Here is a 19,105-nt window from a genome sequence, read left to right as displayed (position 1 = left end):
CCTCTGCCAATCTCTTACAAACCACTGCAATAACAAGGAGGGGAGTTGATGAAAATGTTATATTTATTTAGGTTGATTTATGGTATGTGCAGTAATGCTCTACAAGGAAGTGAGTAATCTGAGCTCTTTTGCCCTGGGTTTTGCCTCTCAGGCTACATGGAAGCTGCTTCTCCACCTCTGATTGGCGGAGGGGTTTAGACCGAGCCCAGCAGATATGCTGATATGTTATTTGCTAGACTGCTAAAAAAAAGCCTTAAAGAAGCTTGGACTTAAGCATACAGTGTTACATGATCATGTCATAGCGTGCTGCCTTTTATTACGGTGTGTGTGTGCGCGCGCACGTGCATGTGGGCTTGTAAGATTGTATGTTTGTGTGTCCGCTACTGCAGTAGTATCAAATTTGTTATTACTGAATAAAAACAAAAGAGAAGTGAAGAGCAGAGAAAAGAAGAGAAGACGTGAGCAGAGAGGAGAGAAGAGAAATGAAGAGAGGAGAGAACACCAGCTGAGATGACAGAAGATGAGAAGAGGAGAGAGGAGTGTGGCAGCTGCAGTGTATGAGGATGTGGGTGGTGAGACGCTTCACTTGAGCATGAGCGTGCTGACATTTTAATGGAATCTATAATACATGTGAAGTGGGTCACTGGATGGGTGTCCTATTTCCACGCCACGAGGCACAAGGTCTCCTCAATATCTCTCACTCTCTCTCGGCTGCTCTGTTTTCTGTTTTTTGATGTAATCACACTAACAAGCGACGTTTGGACGAGAGAAAACTACTGTGCGGACATTAAAGTCTATAAGCTGATGCTCAGTGTGTAAAACTGAAGATGGCATGTCTCGGCATGGAGTATCTTAGAGAGACTTTCATTCAGGCCTCATCCATACTTGTGCGTTTTCTTTTGAAAATGGTGTTTAGAACTGTTGCAACACGCATCACAATGCACATACACACAAATACATAGATCCTTCACGTAACACAATACACATATCCACACACAGACCTACACACCACTAAGAACTCCGACTTGTTATTTAGTATCTAGATGGAATCATTTCCAAACTTCTCAATTTTAGCATCTGTAAAACTCCAGAATGTGGTCAACAGGCGTATCTGTAGCAGAAGAACGAAGAATGAAGAAGTAGTAGTGTGGATGTAGCATCAGAGAGTAGGGTGAAATAATATATCTCTATAAGTACTGGACAGAGTGCTGTGAAATAGTTTTACGGTCGATCCTCCCACAGAGGAAATATCCTAATAAAATGTTGATCAGCTGATGTCATCAACAGGTCAAAATAACAATTGGCCACTTTTACTTCAGAACCACAATGATCTACAATCAACAGGAGGTTACATTGGTCAAAATGATAACCATCCCCTTCTACTTTGGTTGAAGGTAATAAACTTATCACTAGTCTGCTCGTCCTATCTCAGTCTCTCCAGATAAACATTAACATCAATTTGAACACAAATGACTTAGATCTTATGATTTACCGCCACACGTCTAACTATTCGTTTTGACTTACCCATTGTAAGATTTGGTATTCAGTCGGACAAGTCAACCCCCATGAGTTGGTGTTGTGCACTTAACCTGCAGAGCATTAGTAGAGCAAAGCTGGAGAGCACCAGATCTATTATAGGGAATGATTGTAAACTCTAGGTGGCAGTAATGTCTCAAATGTTGCCAATAGCCGATTTTATAAATTTGTCACGTACTGGTGTAAGCTAGAGCTTGGCCTACATAGAGCGTAGCTAGCAGAGTTGTTACAGCATTTATTTACACCATTTAATGCTGAACATGTAGTGACTGTCAACCACACGCAAACGAGACAAGTGTTCACAATGTCCCCTTATGTCCCTGACTAATGGTGTTGAATAATGGTCCGAAAAGGGTTTTTGCAGAACATTATTATGTCACTGTGAAATTTACTGTTGACATTTTGGACCTCATCTAGTCATTATTTGATCCAATTAGGCATTTGTGTGAAAATGTGTTGTGCGAGGTCACAGTGACCATGACTTCTGACCTCTTGAAACATCTGGACATTCCTTATAGTTAATGATAGCTGTTGTTGTTTTCTAAAGAAACAGACTGTTGACAACAGTTAACAGGATGATACAAAAAAAAATTTCTTTTACATTTTGTAGAATCGTTGAGCATGACCCAAGGAAGAACTCAATAAAAGAATTACATTTTCACTTTCTTTAAAATGGCAAAATAGGGCATTAACCTTGGCAGGTGTATACACTTTATGTTTTTCATATATATATATATAAAATATATATTTGGATGAAAAAGTTCATTAAAATCAATTTTGCCTCTAGCTGATAAATGAATATAAGCTGTTATAGGATCTTTCTTGTGATGTTTTCTTTTTCAAATTTTCACTGCTATTACCACTAATTAAATTTTCGCAGTATCAATACTATCAAGAGTCATTTCCCTGTCCAGGCACTCTCAGCTGACCTGAGCCGCCCTCGTGTATTTGTATGAGTATGTCTGCTGCCATTAGAAAGCTCCACTGCTCCATGCATGGTTTGAAGTGAGAGCTCTCTGTGATGACTGCATTATCTTGCCATCCCGTGGAGCTGGAACCCCCTGGGAGTAGCCTTCAAGTTTAACATCCCTCATTCCAAGCTGCAAGGCATGGCTCAAATTCAACTTAACTGAAAGCTCAATTGATCTCCGGTCAACACAGTGCAATAGATCAAGAGTTGCAACATCGAGATAAGAGTCGCTTCCTAATTGGAAGCAGCTGGAATGTAAAGATGATTCACACCTCAGTGGGACTTCCAAGATCTGCTCTGATAAAGGGATGTGCCTCGGACCTGCTTCATTGTTCTGCTATTCCTGTTGTGTTGTGCTGCCAAGGTCTCTGCTTTCAGTAAATCACTGTTGGATATGCACACAAAGAAACTAGACGGTCTGTGATGCACTGCTGCCGAGCCAAAATGTGATCCAATGGTCAAGAATCTCTGTGTGTGATAACACAGGATCTGTTTACTGTACCAGACAAACTACTGCCAAGTAAAATCAAGTGAAGGTAAAGAGGAGACTGACGGCTACGAAAGCTGAATTTCTTCCTTTCTAGCATTTTCTAAATAATACCTGTCACCCGCTCTCAACACATCAGAGTTTTACTCAAGCTCACTGGGATCTGTATTGACATGGCTGTCATGGTGACTTTGTTGTCAGCTGATGTTAACTAGGTCAAGCTATCAGAGGAGGGCATTATTCCACAGTGAACCCCCAGTTCAACATGCAGTGAGGTTACTTGAGGAAATATAAATAAAAGTTAGGAGAGTAAATCTGTTGATGAGAGATTATAGACTTTATACTCAATCTCTCTTGCATGTCTCGTCACATCTAAGGCTGTTCCCCTCTAACCTCTTTCAACCTCTGCTTCCTTTTCCGCTGCTGTCACGGACGAACACCAGGATGTATTTATAGATGCTTCTTCCTCCACAGACAAACACAGGCCTGTGCTGTTTTGACTGTTACGCCCCTTAACTGTTGCTTAACAGAAGAAAACATTTACCGCTACACGCTTCAGTCTGCATTATACACCTGTCAAAGATGTATCACTTTTTACATGAGAGCATTTGCGTGGCCCTTTCTTTTACATGGGAAATTAGCTGTCTTCCTTTGTGGGAGCAAATGCCACACAGGCATTCATATAGACAGCCACTTGCAGAGCTGTCGCACACTGTACATGCTCGTGATGCAGCCCCCCAACTGCCTGGACCTTGTGGGAAGGCAATATGTTCAGCACGGCAACAATTAAGTGCGGGGCCAGAACTGCCACACTCCTGCCCCGCTGCCGCCATTATCAGCGTTTAGAAAAGGGTAAACACACCTCAGGTGTCACAGCACACTCCTCGCAGGGAAAGTGTCCACCCCGCCGAGACATCATGTCGTCCCTGCTGCACGCAGGTCACAGCCTTCCCTCCCACAGCCTCGCTCTCTCTCTGCACCTCTGCATGCTCGCTTCCTGTTTTTCATCTTCCAGGGTCGTGACAGAGCATCTACTTCTCTTGCTAATCCCATGTGTACAGATACTTCCTGCCACTAGACATTTGTTGTGACACACAAAGTAACAAAGTGCGCTCTCCCTCCTTCTTGACCCTCTGCCACCAATCACAACTCTGGCTGTAATTTCCAATGGCAGAGAAATGGCTCCCCAAAATTGGCATGCTGTCAGAGCATTAAACACTTAGCACAAATAGATTTCAGCGTCAGGGAGTAGAGGAATTAAGTGTGGAGCTGAGAGCTCATACCCTTGTTGTCCAAATGAAGATCAATATCCTAATCTGCAAGTTTCCGAGCCCAAACTAGTCACTGGTTATTTCCAGCATAAATTATTCCTCTGAGTGATTATTAAGATTGAGCGACAGGTCAAAGAACCAGTGGTACTCATAACTCCACTTAAAGGAGGTAGATCAAATACTGTCCATGAAGATCAGAAGTTTTAGTAAACTACAGAGCAATAACTGCAGTAAAATGGTCATATTATGGTCCTGGTATGTGTGGTTTAAACTGTATGAACTTTATATTTTCTATGTGCCGACATACACTCTCTATTAAGCCTCTTGTGCTGTTAAGTTGGAACACTTTGCTTAAACCCCCACATTTAGCATTTATAAGCTCTATGAACCCCTGTGCAGCACTGTGGTGTGGTGGTTAGTATTAGTGTTGCCCCACTATTGTCGGGTTCGAATCCCGGGTCAGTCGGGTCGTAGAGACTCAGAAGTGGTATAGATAATGGATGGATGAACTTCTGTAATGCTGTGGGATGTATGACAGTTTCAGTGTTCATTAAAGTTGTTTAGAACTGTGTAACATGTTGACACAGCAGCCTCCACTTAATGGGTTGACATTCATAAATACTCAAATCTGCTCACAACTACATTATAGTGTGTTATAAACTTTGAATTGAAGGTTTATATTCTGCTTATAAATGTTTAAAAGGAAAGGTTAAAGTAAAGTAAGAGTGTTGTTCAGCCCGACCTCTCGGTGTAGATGTTCTTGTATTATTAAGCTGCGTTCAGACTAAAAACAGAGCTGCATTAGACAGATGGAAGTGTGTTTATGTGGGCGTTCTGCTACAGGTACAAGTGAGAAGAGAAGGATGACATACTGTCAAGGAAGTCCAGTCTGAACAGAAACCAAAACACTTTACAGTGGTTTTATGTCCCTGTGAGCCTGGATTTTACAACTGTGGAAATGTAAAATGGTGAAAATCACTGCCTTCTGTCTCTTAAGTAAACAGCAGAACTACGGTGATTTGATTGGCCAGCGTGTTCTCTCAATGTACACAACTGTTAAATCATCTTCAGCTTTTCTGGTTGTGCTAGATGAACTCTGCAGCAGAGTGCTCATGCAAAATAACAAAGTGCCCAAACACAGTCCCTGTGCAAGTGAGTTTTCTCAAAGTTTAAAGGGCCACTCCACCAATTTTACACATGAAGATCAGTTTACTGGTAAGATGCTTATCATCTCTGGGGCGGGCTACAAAGCAATGACTCTAAAAGGTGAACCAAAACCGATACTGGATTTACAATAAATACTTTTTGGGGCTTTTTATTTGTACTAATATAGGGGGGATCCATTAGATGAGGACCCATTAGATTTGTTTTGGTTATTTTTCATTTTCACCAGCATATTTAGTGGAACATTTTACAAAGTCAAAATAATAAAAATCCTCAACTGTGACTTATTTCAAAAGACCTGCCTTTAGTTTCTTGTTTCTTATCATCTGAGGTCTTCACAGATACAGATAATCATTGGCTGATATATCTGCTTTCTCAATTTATTTGTTTGGCTCAGAAAGCAACAGAAAACTGCAGTTTCAAAGATGCAGGTGTTAACCAGGCAGGTTGAAGAAACAGAAGCTATTGGTTGCATTATGGTAAATATAGATAGCACCTAGCATTTTGAAGTGTACATTAAAGACTACAATCTAATGGTCCATTTTGACCATATCTTTTCAAACCTGACTCTAACATGTCCTCAACTGTATGGAATACTGAATTGCTTGATTCCCCTTAATCTCCTCTCTCAAAATTGTTTTCACATTATTTTGTCTCATTCAATATGTGAAGTGACTTCATGCAGTGCCCACTTACCCAGAATTCTCAGCTGAGTCACAGCCCCATGCAGACCGAAGAACATCCAAAGAGGGCGGGAGTTGTCCACACACACTTGCATGCCCACATTAGTGCCATTGTGGCTGAGGATGACCTCCCCCTCCTGGTTGACCAAGAAGCCCAGAATGTCACTGCTTTGAAGAGGGGTGGGCACCCGACACACCGCCCAGAACTCCTTCCTGTCCACCAGAGCCTCTGGATTGTAGGGCAGGTCGCTGGGACGCAGCACTGCCGGGTCACAGGATGTCACGCCATAGGACAGGGAGCCTGAGCGTGCTGGGCTCGATTTGGTGACTTTGATGAAGACAGTCTCTCCGGTGCGCAGGGGCCGGTTGGTGAAGACTAGCGTGCGCTCATCACGTGCATGCTCAGATCTCGCCACTGTCTGCTCATCCAGCGTCTTAATGTGGGCGCCGCGCAGCTGATGAAAGTGGAGGTCGCTCTCTAGGGCGGGTGGCAGGAGAGAGGACTGCTGGGAGTTGAGGGAGTTCTGGGGGATGGGGCAGGTGGAGGAGGAGGAGGCTGAGGCCAGGTGGAGGGTGTGGCGGTGGGCGTGATTATGAGCGTTGCCTCCATCCTCCTGCTGCAGGTTGAGGTCACACAGGCTGACGGACAAGCGCGAGTCGTCTGCTTCGCGCCGCAGGGAGGAGGAGCGCACAGTGGTGAAGGAGCGTGGGCGCAGGGAGTCGGGAGGAACGATCTCACTGCCTGGAAAAGGAGAGTGAGCAGTTGTTAATGGTCTGTTTTGCTTTGTTTAACATTTTGCACGAGAAGAAGTTTACAGTCAGCTGAATCCTTCTCGTGTGCATTCAGTGTTAAGAGGGGCTGAATCTGCAAATAGTCTCACAACAAGATAAAAACTGAAATATACCTACAGTTGCACAATTTCTAGGCAATGTAAGGTAGTGCTGATTATTCAATGCTGCAGCAAATTGGAGTGTCACAAAGTCTGGTTCAAGATTAAGAAATTAGTCAGTTGCTTGTATTTCTGCACAGAGTTGAATCTAGGAGGAACAATTCTGCATGGTGTCAGTTAACAAAGAACAAATTACTGCCCTGAAATATCCAGTACGCATGCATGGACGTGTATTGGATGTGTATTTGCAGTGAAAGGTGCAGTATCACTCTACATGTCTTTAATAGCAAGAGGTGTGGTCACATGGCCACAAATACACACACACTAACGACTCCACCTCTGATAAGCTGCCTTCAGGTTGCTTAAAGTCTCAACCTACGCTTCGACATGGCTGCTCAAAATAACACCTCTAAATGACCCTCCCCCTTAACCTCCTCGTCTGGTGTTGGGGGTAAAATTAGCCTGGTGTCCTGACAGAGAGAGAGAGAGAGAGAGAGAGAGAGAGAGAGAGAGAGAGAGAGAGAGAGAGAGAGACTCATGTCACTCTGTGGTCTGGTGCTGTGTGACGTGTGTAGGTCTTAGACACAGAGGAAACAAGAGACAGACCACAAAGGAGGTTATGAGGATACTGAGAGACCCTCCTCTGTCAAATTAGAGGGTGGAGGAGTGAGTGCCGGGTCCTGGGGGGTTGGAGGTGGAGGATGAAAGACAGTGACCAGCCTGTCTCTGGAGAGCCTCTCCAGTCCAAGTCAACCACGGGCCGCTCTATCGGACCACGAGAGACTGACTCCAGATAAACCTCTCAGCTTCAATTACCAGGGCTGTGGGACAGGCCTCTTACTGCAAACTGCAAAGTGCAGCAGTGAAAAGAGAGCAGCAAAGCCTGTTATAATGGCAGAAGCCAAAGAAAGATAGATTCATGACAGATATTTTATTGTCTGAAATATAGTTGGTTTGAAATTAGTATTTTTCCTTGTGTTGCTAATTAATAACAGCAGGTGGTAAAGTGCTATATGGTGAGACTAGTGTCTTTTTGAGGCTTAATTTAATTAATGCACAAATCAGGTTATATGCTCAACAAATACTAGTACTCAGATGTAATGTGGACTTGTAGTTACATAAATAAAGGATTATGTACTTTATCTGTACACTGTCTAAGAAGATTACAGACTGATAAGACACAAGATTTGTTTTCTAGAGTTGATACAATATTTGTTGAAAAGCAGTCATACAAGAGCTGCCTTAGTAAAAATGTCTTAAAAGTGTAAATCAGGAATCATCTCTATAAAGAATAAATAAAAAAAGGCTACAAATCAGACCCAACAAACCAGGCCAAGTTTCTATAGAGCTGTGAAATCAAAGAAGTTACTTTGGTTGAAGTGGGTTTCAGAAAATAAAGTCCATTCATTTTAATTTCAAGGCTTGAAGGCTGACAAAATAAATATAAAACAAATAGCAAAATATCTGTCTTTTTAAGCTACAGGTTTCTGTACATAAAAACTCAAGGCAATATCAACTGCAACTCCCAGAGGTGCATCTCACTCAGAGAAACCTGATCCCTCAGTTTAAAGAGGAATTTAACAACAGGCTGAAAAACTGTGGGTTAAGGTTAGGGCTGCCTGCGTCACCTCTGATTGGTGTAAACAGACATAACCAGAAGTGATGTCATGTGGTTCTGAAGTTCACATGTACAACACCACCAAGAAGTTGAACCACTAGAGGTCAGCAAAAACAAGATTTCGAGTGGGTATGAAGTTATTATTGCAAACAACACTTACGCTTTGTTTAAACCTGATAATACAATCTGCCATTTCATTTACTTCACTTTCAGATTCTGCATCACAAACAAAACACAAGAAGAGTGAGGTAACTAGAACTCTAAAGGTGCATTTCACACAACCTCTAATCACTGAATCTGAACTTCTGCTCCATGTAGAAGCTAAAGATTACGTTGTAAATCAGTTCATTTTTGATTGCTAGGTCACCTTTGGATGAATTCAGTCCTTACAGCAACAAAAAAATAATCTGATTAATGCTTATGACCCACTTTCTTATAGCAACAGCAACCAAAGGTCATGGGTATTGTAGTATTTAAGCCCCATGCCCAACTGAATTTCAAAGTTAAAATAGTAGTTGTATTGATAAATAATTATTTAACATTAAGGAAATTTGATTAAAAAGATTGTCAACCGTATGACAATTTCCAACACTTGATGCACGAGACATATCTTGTTCTATACCAAAAAGCATTAAGCTGTGATGTCCAGTTCAGAAGATCAGATAAACAAACACTGTCACTGGACAAGTCCTTCCAGTATCCAGATCTTCACTAAAACCACCTCTATGAAGTTAACCCTAATGTAAACCTCCGTCATCTACAGAGACAGTGGCTGACATTGAGTATCCTGCTGCCGATGTGTTGAACTGAACTGGAGACGACGGCAATCTCCTCAGTGTTTGATCCCCTGAGAGCGATGTGTCTGATTTTCTGCATCATCACTGAAATGCTGTGTGATGAGCTTGTGTATCTGTAAAGCTGAGTTAGCATCCCTGCTCCCTCAAAGCCATGTCAACTGTCAATTCATGTTAGCTGCCATCCCGGAACATGACGCTTTGTGATTAATGTTTAATAGAACTATAAGGCCCTGTAATTGTGCTAATTGATTTTTCAGAGCGGTGGTAAATGGGGAGGACGGTGCCTTTGGTGCAGGAGGCAGCTCCCTGAGACTACTATTCAACCATTAAACACCTCTCTGCTCGCAAGTGTGCAGCAGTTAACTGCGAGTCCCTGAGGCTAGCTGAAGATGACTAGCATGCCAGCTCGGATTTCATCTTCTTGTTCCTCTGCTATCAATTCCCCGTGATGGACTCTCAACCTGAGTGAAAATGCTCGCCAGAACTTAGCGACAGGAAGTGGAAATGAACAGAGCCTGACGATGTATGGCTCCTTGGTTGGAATTGAACAGCTTGTGTCGTCTATTTCCTGATTTTATGGCTTTTCCAATAGACACAGAGCCATTTGCAGAAGGGAGGCCTTTAAAGAAGAAGCCTTAGGGGCCCAATCCCATTTCACCCCTTGGCCCCACTCCTACCCCTTGTTTGCGAGGGTTATCTTGCCCTTCAAGAAGCCGTTACATCATCAGTAGTCGCAGAGGAAACCCGAAACGTCATCGGTAGTCGTCGATGTAAACAGACGAGATAGTTTTGCGAGGGATGTGTAATAACATTGTTGAGATCTTTAATAAACCAATGCTATTGTTTGCATTTATCATGCAAAAAAAAGATCACTAGCATGCTAACGCTAGCGCAGTCATGATCGTTTTTTAAGGTTGTTGCGAAAAAGTGACCATAAAACATTGAAACGATATTAAACTAAGATATCACAATCATTATCGTAATTTTTAAATCCTTATTAATGGGGCAAATAAATAGATCGGTAAAATCTCCGTTTGGAGGGGTATAGAGCCATACCCCTTGGCCCTACCCCTCCGTCCCAACAGGTAACGGGACAGCCTACATCGGAACGCGCAAAACCAAGGGGAAGGGCTAAGGAGTAGGGCCAAGGGGTGAAATGGGATTGGGCCTTAATATGGCAGGAGCCTCAAATTTTGCTCTCACATGATGAGGGAAGGCTGCTCCTTTGGCCATGCAGTGAGGAGCAGGCACGCTAACTGCTCAACCACAAACCGGCCGCGATGCCAAGCTGTCAGCGGCCCACTTGTTCTGAATTACTGAGGGATTTGAATGACATCGCCAAACGAAATTGTGCATTTGTGTGTGCGTCTTTCAGAGCAGGCCATTTCACTGCTGCCCATCACTTCATCCAAAATTGGATTACGTCAGGACAGATGTCGCAAGACCTCAGGGACATGCAGGGGGACCGGAGCTGCGGAGAGGATGACGATATGTCCCGGGGGGGAATAACAGCGGATGGAGAGAGAACAGAGAGGAGAGGTAAAGCCGGGGGAAGGCAGGCATGGCAGCATGTGACAATGCTGGATTTATGTTGAAAGCAGTCGGCGGAGGCTTCCAACGAGCTGTAAATCATCTTGCTCGCTTTCTCTCTCTCTGTCACACCAACTTTAACTCAAACGCAGGATGTGTGAACACAAACGCATACACACGCTAAATTGATTCCTCTGAGAAATATAGTCTTTTATCAACTATTTTCAAAAAGCTTCTCCGAGGGTTTATGTTCCTTTTTATATCCTCTCCGTCTTCTTCTGCCTCTCTCACTTTTCAAAGAGAAGTCATTTCATAGTAGCTTTGTCTGCCATGTATTCTTATTTTGGCCCTTTATTCATCAAAGGCTGGTGAGACGGAGGCTCTGCTGTACTGTATGTGCTCCTAATAAGTGTTGTTAGCTTGGAGGACAGAAAAAGGAATGAAAGGACTGTTGGACATCCACCGTGCATTTCAAAAAGCGTGTGTGTGTGTGTGTGTGTGTGTGTGTGTGTGTGTGTGTGTGTGTGTGTGTGTGTGTGTGTGTGTGTGTGTGTCTGTGTGTGTGTGTTTGTTCACTCAGTGTGAATGTGTGTCCGTGTCCGTTTGTGACCTCACCAGCTGCAGCCTGCTAATCGTGGTGCACCTGCGTTTTTAGCTGATACAGTCCCTTTGTCCTATTGGCCCTTTTCAAATCCACAAATCACAGATGCTCCTTCCCATTGGACGAGGCCAAGATTTTGGCTTACTGTGTGTGTGTGTGTGTGTGTGTGTGTGTGTGTGTGTGTGTGTGTGTGTGTGTGTGTGTGTGTGAGACTGTAACCGGGCCATGGAAGATGCAGCTGCTGGCACTGTGAGCCAGAAGGGGTTGAGAAGGGAGTTCATCACCTGAGTCACTCATTTTGACTGGATTTCAAACCGAATGCAGCACCTGTTGGACCGAACCATTAATGAATTCATGCATGGGGAGTGTGAAAGTTACGGGTCAGCTGTTTGATTGGACTTTTGAAAAACCGAAACCCATTTGGCATTAGCATTTTCTCTTTCTCAGTTCCTCCTTTGACCATTTTTATTCAAATAATGAAGCACCTGTCGAGCTAATCCAGAATAAATATGTGGACAAGCGTGGCGGGGGATGGGAGGGAGAGTGGCAGCGTGTCTATTTTGGCCGAGGTAGGCTTTGGCTCGCGCTGTAAATGTTTTTGATTAGGGAATAGCCACAAAGCAGGTTAGCTAATGCTGTGCATGGGGAGGTGGATGGAGGGAGAGGCTGGCTTAGTGGCTTTGCTAGCCTGAGCAGATGGAACGTGCCAGGGGTTTGAGCCAGTGTTGGAGAGAGGGGGGGTGGACGTGGAGGATTTGCTCTCTCTCACGCACACACTCTATCTCACAGGGCTTATCTGTATCCATACTCTCTGGAGGGTTTCATCTGATGTCAGCAAAGGTGAAGAAAGCTGGAACTGGGAACAGAAAGATGGAGCTCTTGTGAGATTTGAAAAGAGATGAGAGGAGAAAGGAAAAGATGACGAGAGAAGAGGAGAGAAAAATTGGAGACAAGAGGACATGAGGAGGGGATGTACAGTAGATGTGAAGGGAACGGGTCAGCTGGGATCAGCTATGAAGGTAGAAGAGAGAGATGGATAAAGCAGTGAGTCAGGGAGATAACACAGGGTCTTTAAAGGGCGAGAGACTCACCGTACAGCTCAGTGAGTGACCCAGGGATTAGGAAACGAAGACTGTCTGGTCAAGTGAGGAAGAGACCGAGATATACAACAACTGAGAGAGGGAGATGGTGTGAGAGATGAAGTCAGAGGGTCTTTGTACTAGATGTTTGGGATGCTCTTTATTCCCTGGCACTGGCCCAATCCCCAGTCCCTGGTCGAGCTGGGCAGCTTTGAACCCCGGGCTTTTGGAAAGAGCAGCGAGCTCCCAGGGCGACACATGGTCATAACAAAGAGCCAGGCAGAACGCCCGGTAAGTCACAAAAGCCCTGTCCCTTAGGTCAGCATGTGCCGCCCCTTCTCTGCCAATCAGCGTGCCAGTACCTCAGCATTAATAACCTCCATCATAAGGTCCTTATTATAAAGCCCCCTGATTTATTCCTGTGCTCAAGCATGCAGGAAGGCTGTTAATAAGCTAATTATTTATTACTTGGAGAGGACTGACGCCCTCACATGCACATCAACGCCTTTGCTGTCATTCATAAATACAGAAAACTGGTTGTGTTACCACTATGCTCAGATCAGACACTTTATAAAAAAGCCAAGAATGAGGGCTGTAACTAAGAATTATTTTCATTATTGATTAATCTGCTAAATATTTTTTCCATTAATCAATAATGAAAAGTAGCCAAAGTAGAATTTTTGTCAATCAAATAGTTTAAAACGTATATATATATATATATATATATACGTATATATATATATATATATATACGTATATATATATATATATATATATATAGCAAAGAAAAACAGCAAATTGTCAGATTTGAAGAGGAATGCTTATGAAGGAACTATAATGAACAGTATCATATCAAAATAGTTGTCAATAATCAGTTTTTTTTACAACAATATCAATGTTGACCCAGATCTCAGGACTTGATGAATTTACCAGCAACAATTATGGGAAAGAAATAAAGCTGTTATTAACTTTAAGTACCCTTTAAATCACAGCACATAACAAACAGGGTTATCTATTTTATAATATTATTTCGGACCCTGCCATCCACTTGCTTGAACTGAGTCATAGAGTAAAAGTCATTAACCCTGTGACTCCTAAAATAAAAGTGTCTTGCAGGGTAGAGTAAGTATTGAGTTGATTTCCTGTGGTTCTGCTTCAGAGCTGCTGAGGCTTCAGGGGATCTTCTCAAAACACCGTGCTTTGAACTACAGTTTGGGTGAAGTCACTTCTTTTGAGCAAAGGAAACACACAGCGAGTTGAGCAAAAACAGGAAACTCCCCATAAATCTGGACAAGTTACCTCTAGTTTACCCCTATTAAACATTATCTGTTCAATTTCACACTGCTGTAAAGTTCAAAATGGAATTATTGAACTCATATCTCTTGTCTGCCTCTGAAGAGAAAATAAGTGCTGTGGAGGATCCAGCCAAGGTACGGTAATTTAAACCTGATTCCAAATGCCAAATCACACAAATTGGGTTTGTTCCTCTTAGCCTCTTGAGCTCTCTAACCAACAAAACCAATAAATTATATGAAGGAAACTCAAGCCAAGAAACACAAAATTGCTGCATTTACTGCGCTTGATGGCTAGAGGACGTTACAACACCAGACCCGCTACCTTTCCCAGACAAGTACAAAAAAGTCAGATTCGCACTGTCTTCTCTGCTTTGTGTGTTTTTGTTGGAGGGTCTGTGTGAAGCTTCAGGATTTGTAAGTGCTGCCATTAACTGGGAGGCTGAATCCTGCCAAGTCAAACACCGATGCCAGACAATAATCAAATTATCATTTCTCCCAGAAGAACAGGAACCCTCATCTGTCTTTCTCTCTCTCTGTGTGCTGGACGACACAACACATGTATCACTTTTGTCATTCCAGATGACTTCACAATAGTAGAGCTCCAGGAGAAGAGCCAGAGCACAGTGCGGAGAGAGCGCAAGTAAGGGTAGCAACCAAAAGTGCAAGAACATCAAGTATTTCAGAAGTTTTTAGTTATTTAGTTTTAGTCCTCTGTATCGCACCCAAGAGTTTTAGTATCAAGCTCATTTAAAGTGTTTGTTTCTCTGAACACTTTTATAATGAATTCTGAATTTTAACTTTGTCTCAAATTAAATGTGTAATAAGTTGTTTATGTTAATTAGCCTCAACTACCCATCGGCAAAGGAAAACATTTTCAACTGACGTGGGAGAAGCAAGCTCAAGTGATACCACCGATGAGGGTTGTGCTAACCCACTTCTCTTTATGCTCTTTCATCAGCAAGGGAAAAAAAAGCTTTATCGCTATTTACTTCACCTATAAAGCCAGAGAAAGAAAACCCTCTGAGAACACGTAGGCGTAGAAACCGGTCTTCTACCTGCATCAATCAGCTGAAATATTTGAATACAGGTGAGGCTTTATCCATAAGAGAAGGCATCGTTGATGTTAGCCTCAGCAACACGGACGTGCTGTGAAAGATCCTGGGCCGGACGACCCTGCCTCTTGAGATGACGCGCTGTCAGAGATAAGGTAGCCTTTCCAAAATGGCTGAAAGACGTAAACAAAGAGCCACGCGTGCCACATCTTCATGTGTCAAACTGTTGCGCATTTGTCAACTGTGTAGCAGTGTTGAATCACAAGCCGTGATCCCATATAATTGTCAAGCTAATCCGGAGCAAACTTTTCAAATGTTGCAAAAAAAGGAAAAAGCATGTTTCCATGAAATGGTATGGAGTGAATAAACTAGGACACATGGTGTTGTCAGATGGTGGTTGTATATTCTACGTAATGCATGGCTGTAAAAAACAAATACCCAATTTACCCATGCATGTGTAATGTTTTTTTTTACTACTTACGTTTCTGTAGAAGTAGCAACAGCTAATCAGTCATGTGAGGTAAATGTTCACCACGCTAATACTTGGTGTAGTTTTCTCCCATTTACCACATTAACTCTTAAAAAAAAAAATTTAAATGTTTATGGGGTGATGGAAACATTTGGGTTTCCTTCCTCCAAATCCACATGTGTTGTCTTCACATAAACGCACATCACTGGTGAGTTGTGCTGCAAAATAAAGTGTGCAGTTACATACAAGAGAGGTAGAGATAGTGATTTGATGTATGCAGAAGATCTATGGCATGGCTGCAACATGTTGTCTGGTTACATTGACCAAAGTGGCTGTTTTCTGGATTTTCATTCATTACGACGGCTTCTCTGCCAGTTACCTAGAGTGACAGCTAACGTTGTTGCTTTCTGATGGGACAATGAGACCTCATTCTGTGGTCAACAGCTCCCATGTAATTCAATCCATCACCTGCAGACAATCTCTCATAACACCGCAGATGTCAGAGGCTCTTTACTGTTTCCACTGCAGATGCATTTTCCTGATGGACTACAGAGATTAAACTCTCTTCCAGGACACTGTGCAGCTGATTTGCTGCTTTGGGGTGACAGCTAAATTGGCCGACTCCTTCTCTGAGTCAGCCTGGTTGAGGTGTTAGCAGCCTCGAGGCGCTGCAATCAGACTTTATTCTCTTGTCCTTCAGGGAAGTCCCACAGAGGGCTTGTCTTGATTAAAGCTCCACTGTGCCTGACTCATACTCATCTGAGTCCTGCAGGCTTCACAACAGCTGGAGTTACTGTTACAAAGCCTCCGATGTAAAGTCCTGCTGTGTGTGTACATAGTGACAGCTAACCATAGGACCCTTAACATACAGTATGTAAATATAGAACCACCTTTTGGGATTTTTTTAATTGAAAGCATAAGGGAACAGCTACAGTCTGCCCCGAAGATTATCCTGCTAACCTCTTACCCTAATGTTGTATTTGCCCAGTTCAAGGCCAGGAGCAATCACCTGCTACCCCAGGCACCTATGAGATGTCACTACATATGACACCTTTTCTCTGTAGCAGAAGCTTTACATTATGCATGTGTTCATCCCCTTCAATGCTGTTAAGAAGGTGAGCTTTATCACAGCCCAGCAGAACGCAGCAGGAGCAAATCAACCCTGTGACAAAATTGCTTTAGCGTCTTTATTCTTATGCTACTATCACTTGCATTCTATACTCCCCTGAATAAGTATATGTGCATGGATTTGTGGTATAAGGTTCATAGCAGGGGTTGCACTGTATCAATCCCATCACCCTATCTGTCTCAGCTTCATTAGCTCGCTGGAGGGTGGGACGTGAAAATCTGAAATTGCTGTCATCATGCTTACAGAGGTGTGAAACCATAAAATCCGCCCTGCCCCCCTCGTTCTTGGTATGTATGATGTATCCCAGTGGTGATTCCTGCAGGGCGGATTATCACATGATACGGCTTCTATTTCAATCTTTCTACATCAAAGGCATTCAAAATGTCGCCCAGGGTCATCCTTCGCTCTTCTGCTTTGGCGCTGACCTCAGAACAGCCTCAGGATGGTGAACAGATGATATATCTCAAGACACAAGGGCACATGTAAGAATGTGTAAAGACATTTTTAAAAATAAATTGGCTACATTTTATGTAAAAGGGTCTTACATGATCTTCAATATTGGCCAAACAAAGCTGCACTGATATAAAATTGTTTTCCTTTCACAAATAGTAAAATGACCATGCAAATGGTATGAGAAAATTTGCTCCTGTTAAGTGGTTGTTGGAGACAACAACGGAGCTAAAAGGAGAGTTGAGATTGAACACATGAATGTATATTAGATGGACACTAATCAATCAACCGTCTAAGGAGGTAGAGCAGGTTGTCATTTCAGGTGCTGAAGTGTCCTTGGGCAAGATACTGAACCCCTAATTTCCTCTGCTGGCTGTTTGTGATTGACGTGTGATAGAGATAGTGCTGTATGAAAGTGTGTGAATGGCGAAATGGCAAAATGGCCGTAAAGTGGTCACTTAGACAGGAAAAAAGCTAAATACGGACCATTTACCATTTCAATAACAATTTTATGTCAGTGTTGTGATTAAGACTTATTTCCACAGACTATAATAGGCCAATAATCATATAACATGGCCTTCAAGTATTACAAGTCAGACCATACAATCAAATCATGTCTTCCTTTTTTAGTTAATCCAGTTAAACCATTCTTTAATCCCTTTTTGAGAATCTACAGTCTATGCATGGGCTGTACTAAGCTCCATATTAATTGTGTCTTTGGTGAAGGGCAAAAAACGGGATCAAATGAATTTTCTGTGGATTGTAAGATCAGGAGGTGGAAACACTGAGCGGTAGAAGAACAACCTGTGATATCCTGTGACAGGACCTGCCTTCCTTATCAGTCACGATAATGCAAAGCACCCAGCGAGGTGTTCATACTCCATATATACACTGACAGTGAGAACAGGGATCTATTAAATGAAATGGGCGACATAATGCAACAGCTCGAAGGACAAGGAAATGAAAACAGGTAGAACGGCTGATTTGAATCGGCAGTGGAAGCTGCTTCTGGAGGCGTAGGCATGATTGTGTGTGTGTGTGTTTGTGTGTAGCAATATCCCAGCTGAATGGAGACACTAGAGACACTGCCAGAGGCCCCATGCTATTTTACACTATGGAGGGGCCACATAAACACACTGTGCAAAATGTCTTTGAGCAAAAAACTTAATCCACCATAGAATTTGAATTCAATCTTTATGTAGCGAGGATTATAGTATTTCCGAGTAGACACAATGAATAATGTCACTCGCTGCTGAAAAACACTGAAATGGAGAGAATTTCGCCTGCTGTAGCTGTTATTGATCCTGGAGGGGAAATTTGGACATCATAGTGCTAAGAATTGATGTGTTAGATGGAAAGAATTGGAGATTTTGAGAGTGTGTGCGTGTGTGTGATACTCTATGAATTAAAGTAAAACGAGGTTTGAAGATAAAATGTCTACAATGGTAACAAAAGATTTTGCAGCAACAGCTAAAACAAAGTTTTAGAAGGGTATTAACACATTGAAAGGTTCAGAAGGAATAAATAAAACAGTTTTGTTTTTTTTACCGCTTCTATAGTATAGCTGTTGTGTTTAGTTGAGAATCCAAACCTGGAAAAAAACAAGAGCTTCTCAAATGCTAGATAAATAAGGAGTGAAAGGAAGCGAAAGGCCTCAGATGCGAAAGCCCAAAGCCTTATCCAAGGAATAGGAAAGGTTCATGAAGCGTTACGCACAGAAATGTGATGCACAGAGCTGACACAATTGGCCATTGAGCGTCACAAAGGGCCATGTCTAGTCTAGATGACGTATTTCTATCTTGACCTTCGGTGGCGTTCCACCCCTCTGAACAGGCCCCTGTTTGTGGGGGCAGATGCCAGTCAGACGGCCCCCTCAGGAACAGGAGCCCCTGCTCTGTAGGCAGCGCTGCATATGGTCCAAACATAAAAAGACAGCAGAAATGACTTAAGTAGATCTGGGGAGAATCTTGGGTTTTGATCGAAATGGTGCTTAAAGCAGGGTTTCAAAAGGGTCAGGCATTTTTTAGATAGATGTATTACAGCGGGTTCACAAAACCTAAGTCCTCTGCTATTTGATACTTGAA

The 19,105-nt window shown here is 42.7% G+C and overlaps 1 protein-coding gene across 2 annotated transcripts in view; it reads right to left on the bottom strand.

Moving 5' to 3' along the window:
* neurl1aa (neuralized E3 ubiquitin protein ligase 1Aa) overlaps nucleotides 1-19,105 on the bottom strand; it is a 71,627-nt gene that overhangs the window by 8,305 nt on the left and 44,217 nt on the right. For both annotated transcript variants that reach the window (XM_034592100.1, XM_034592109.1), the window contains exon 4: nucleotides 6,125-6,853. In XM_034592100.1, the coding sequence (XP_034447991.1) occupies nucleotides 6,125-6,853 (729 nt within the window). The remainder of the gene's footprint in view (nucleotides 1-6,124; nucleotides 6,854-19,105) is intronic.

Source organism: Hippoglossus hippoglossus, chromosome 1, assembly GCF_009819705.1.
Source record: "Hippoglossus hippoglossus isolate fHipHip1 chromosome 1, fHipHip1.pri, whole genome shotgun sequence".
In the NCBI taxonomy this organism is placed as follows: domain Eukaryota; kingdom Metazoa; phylum Chordata; class Actinopteri; order Pleuronectiformes; family Pleuronectidae; genus Hippoglossus; species Hippoglossus hippoglossus.
Note: the sequence above shows the minus strand (reverse complement) of the source record. Positions and strands in the feature narration are given on the sequence as shown.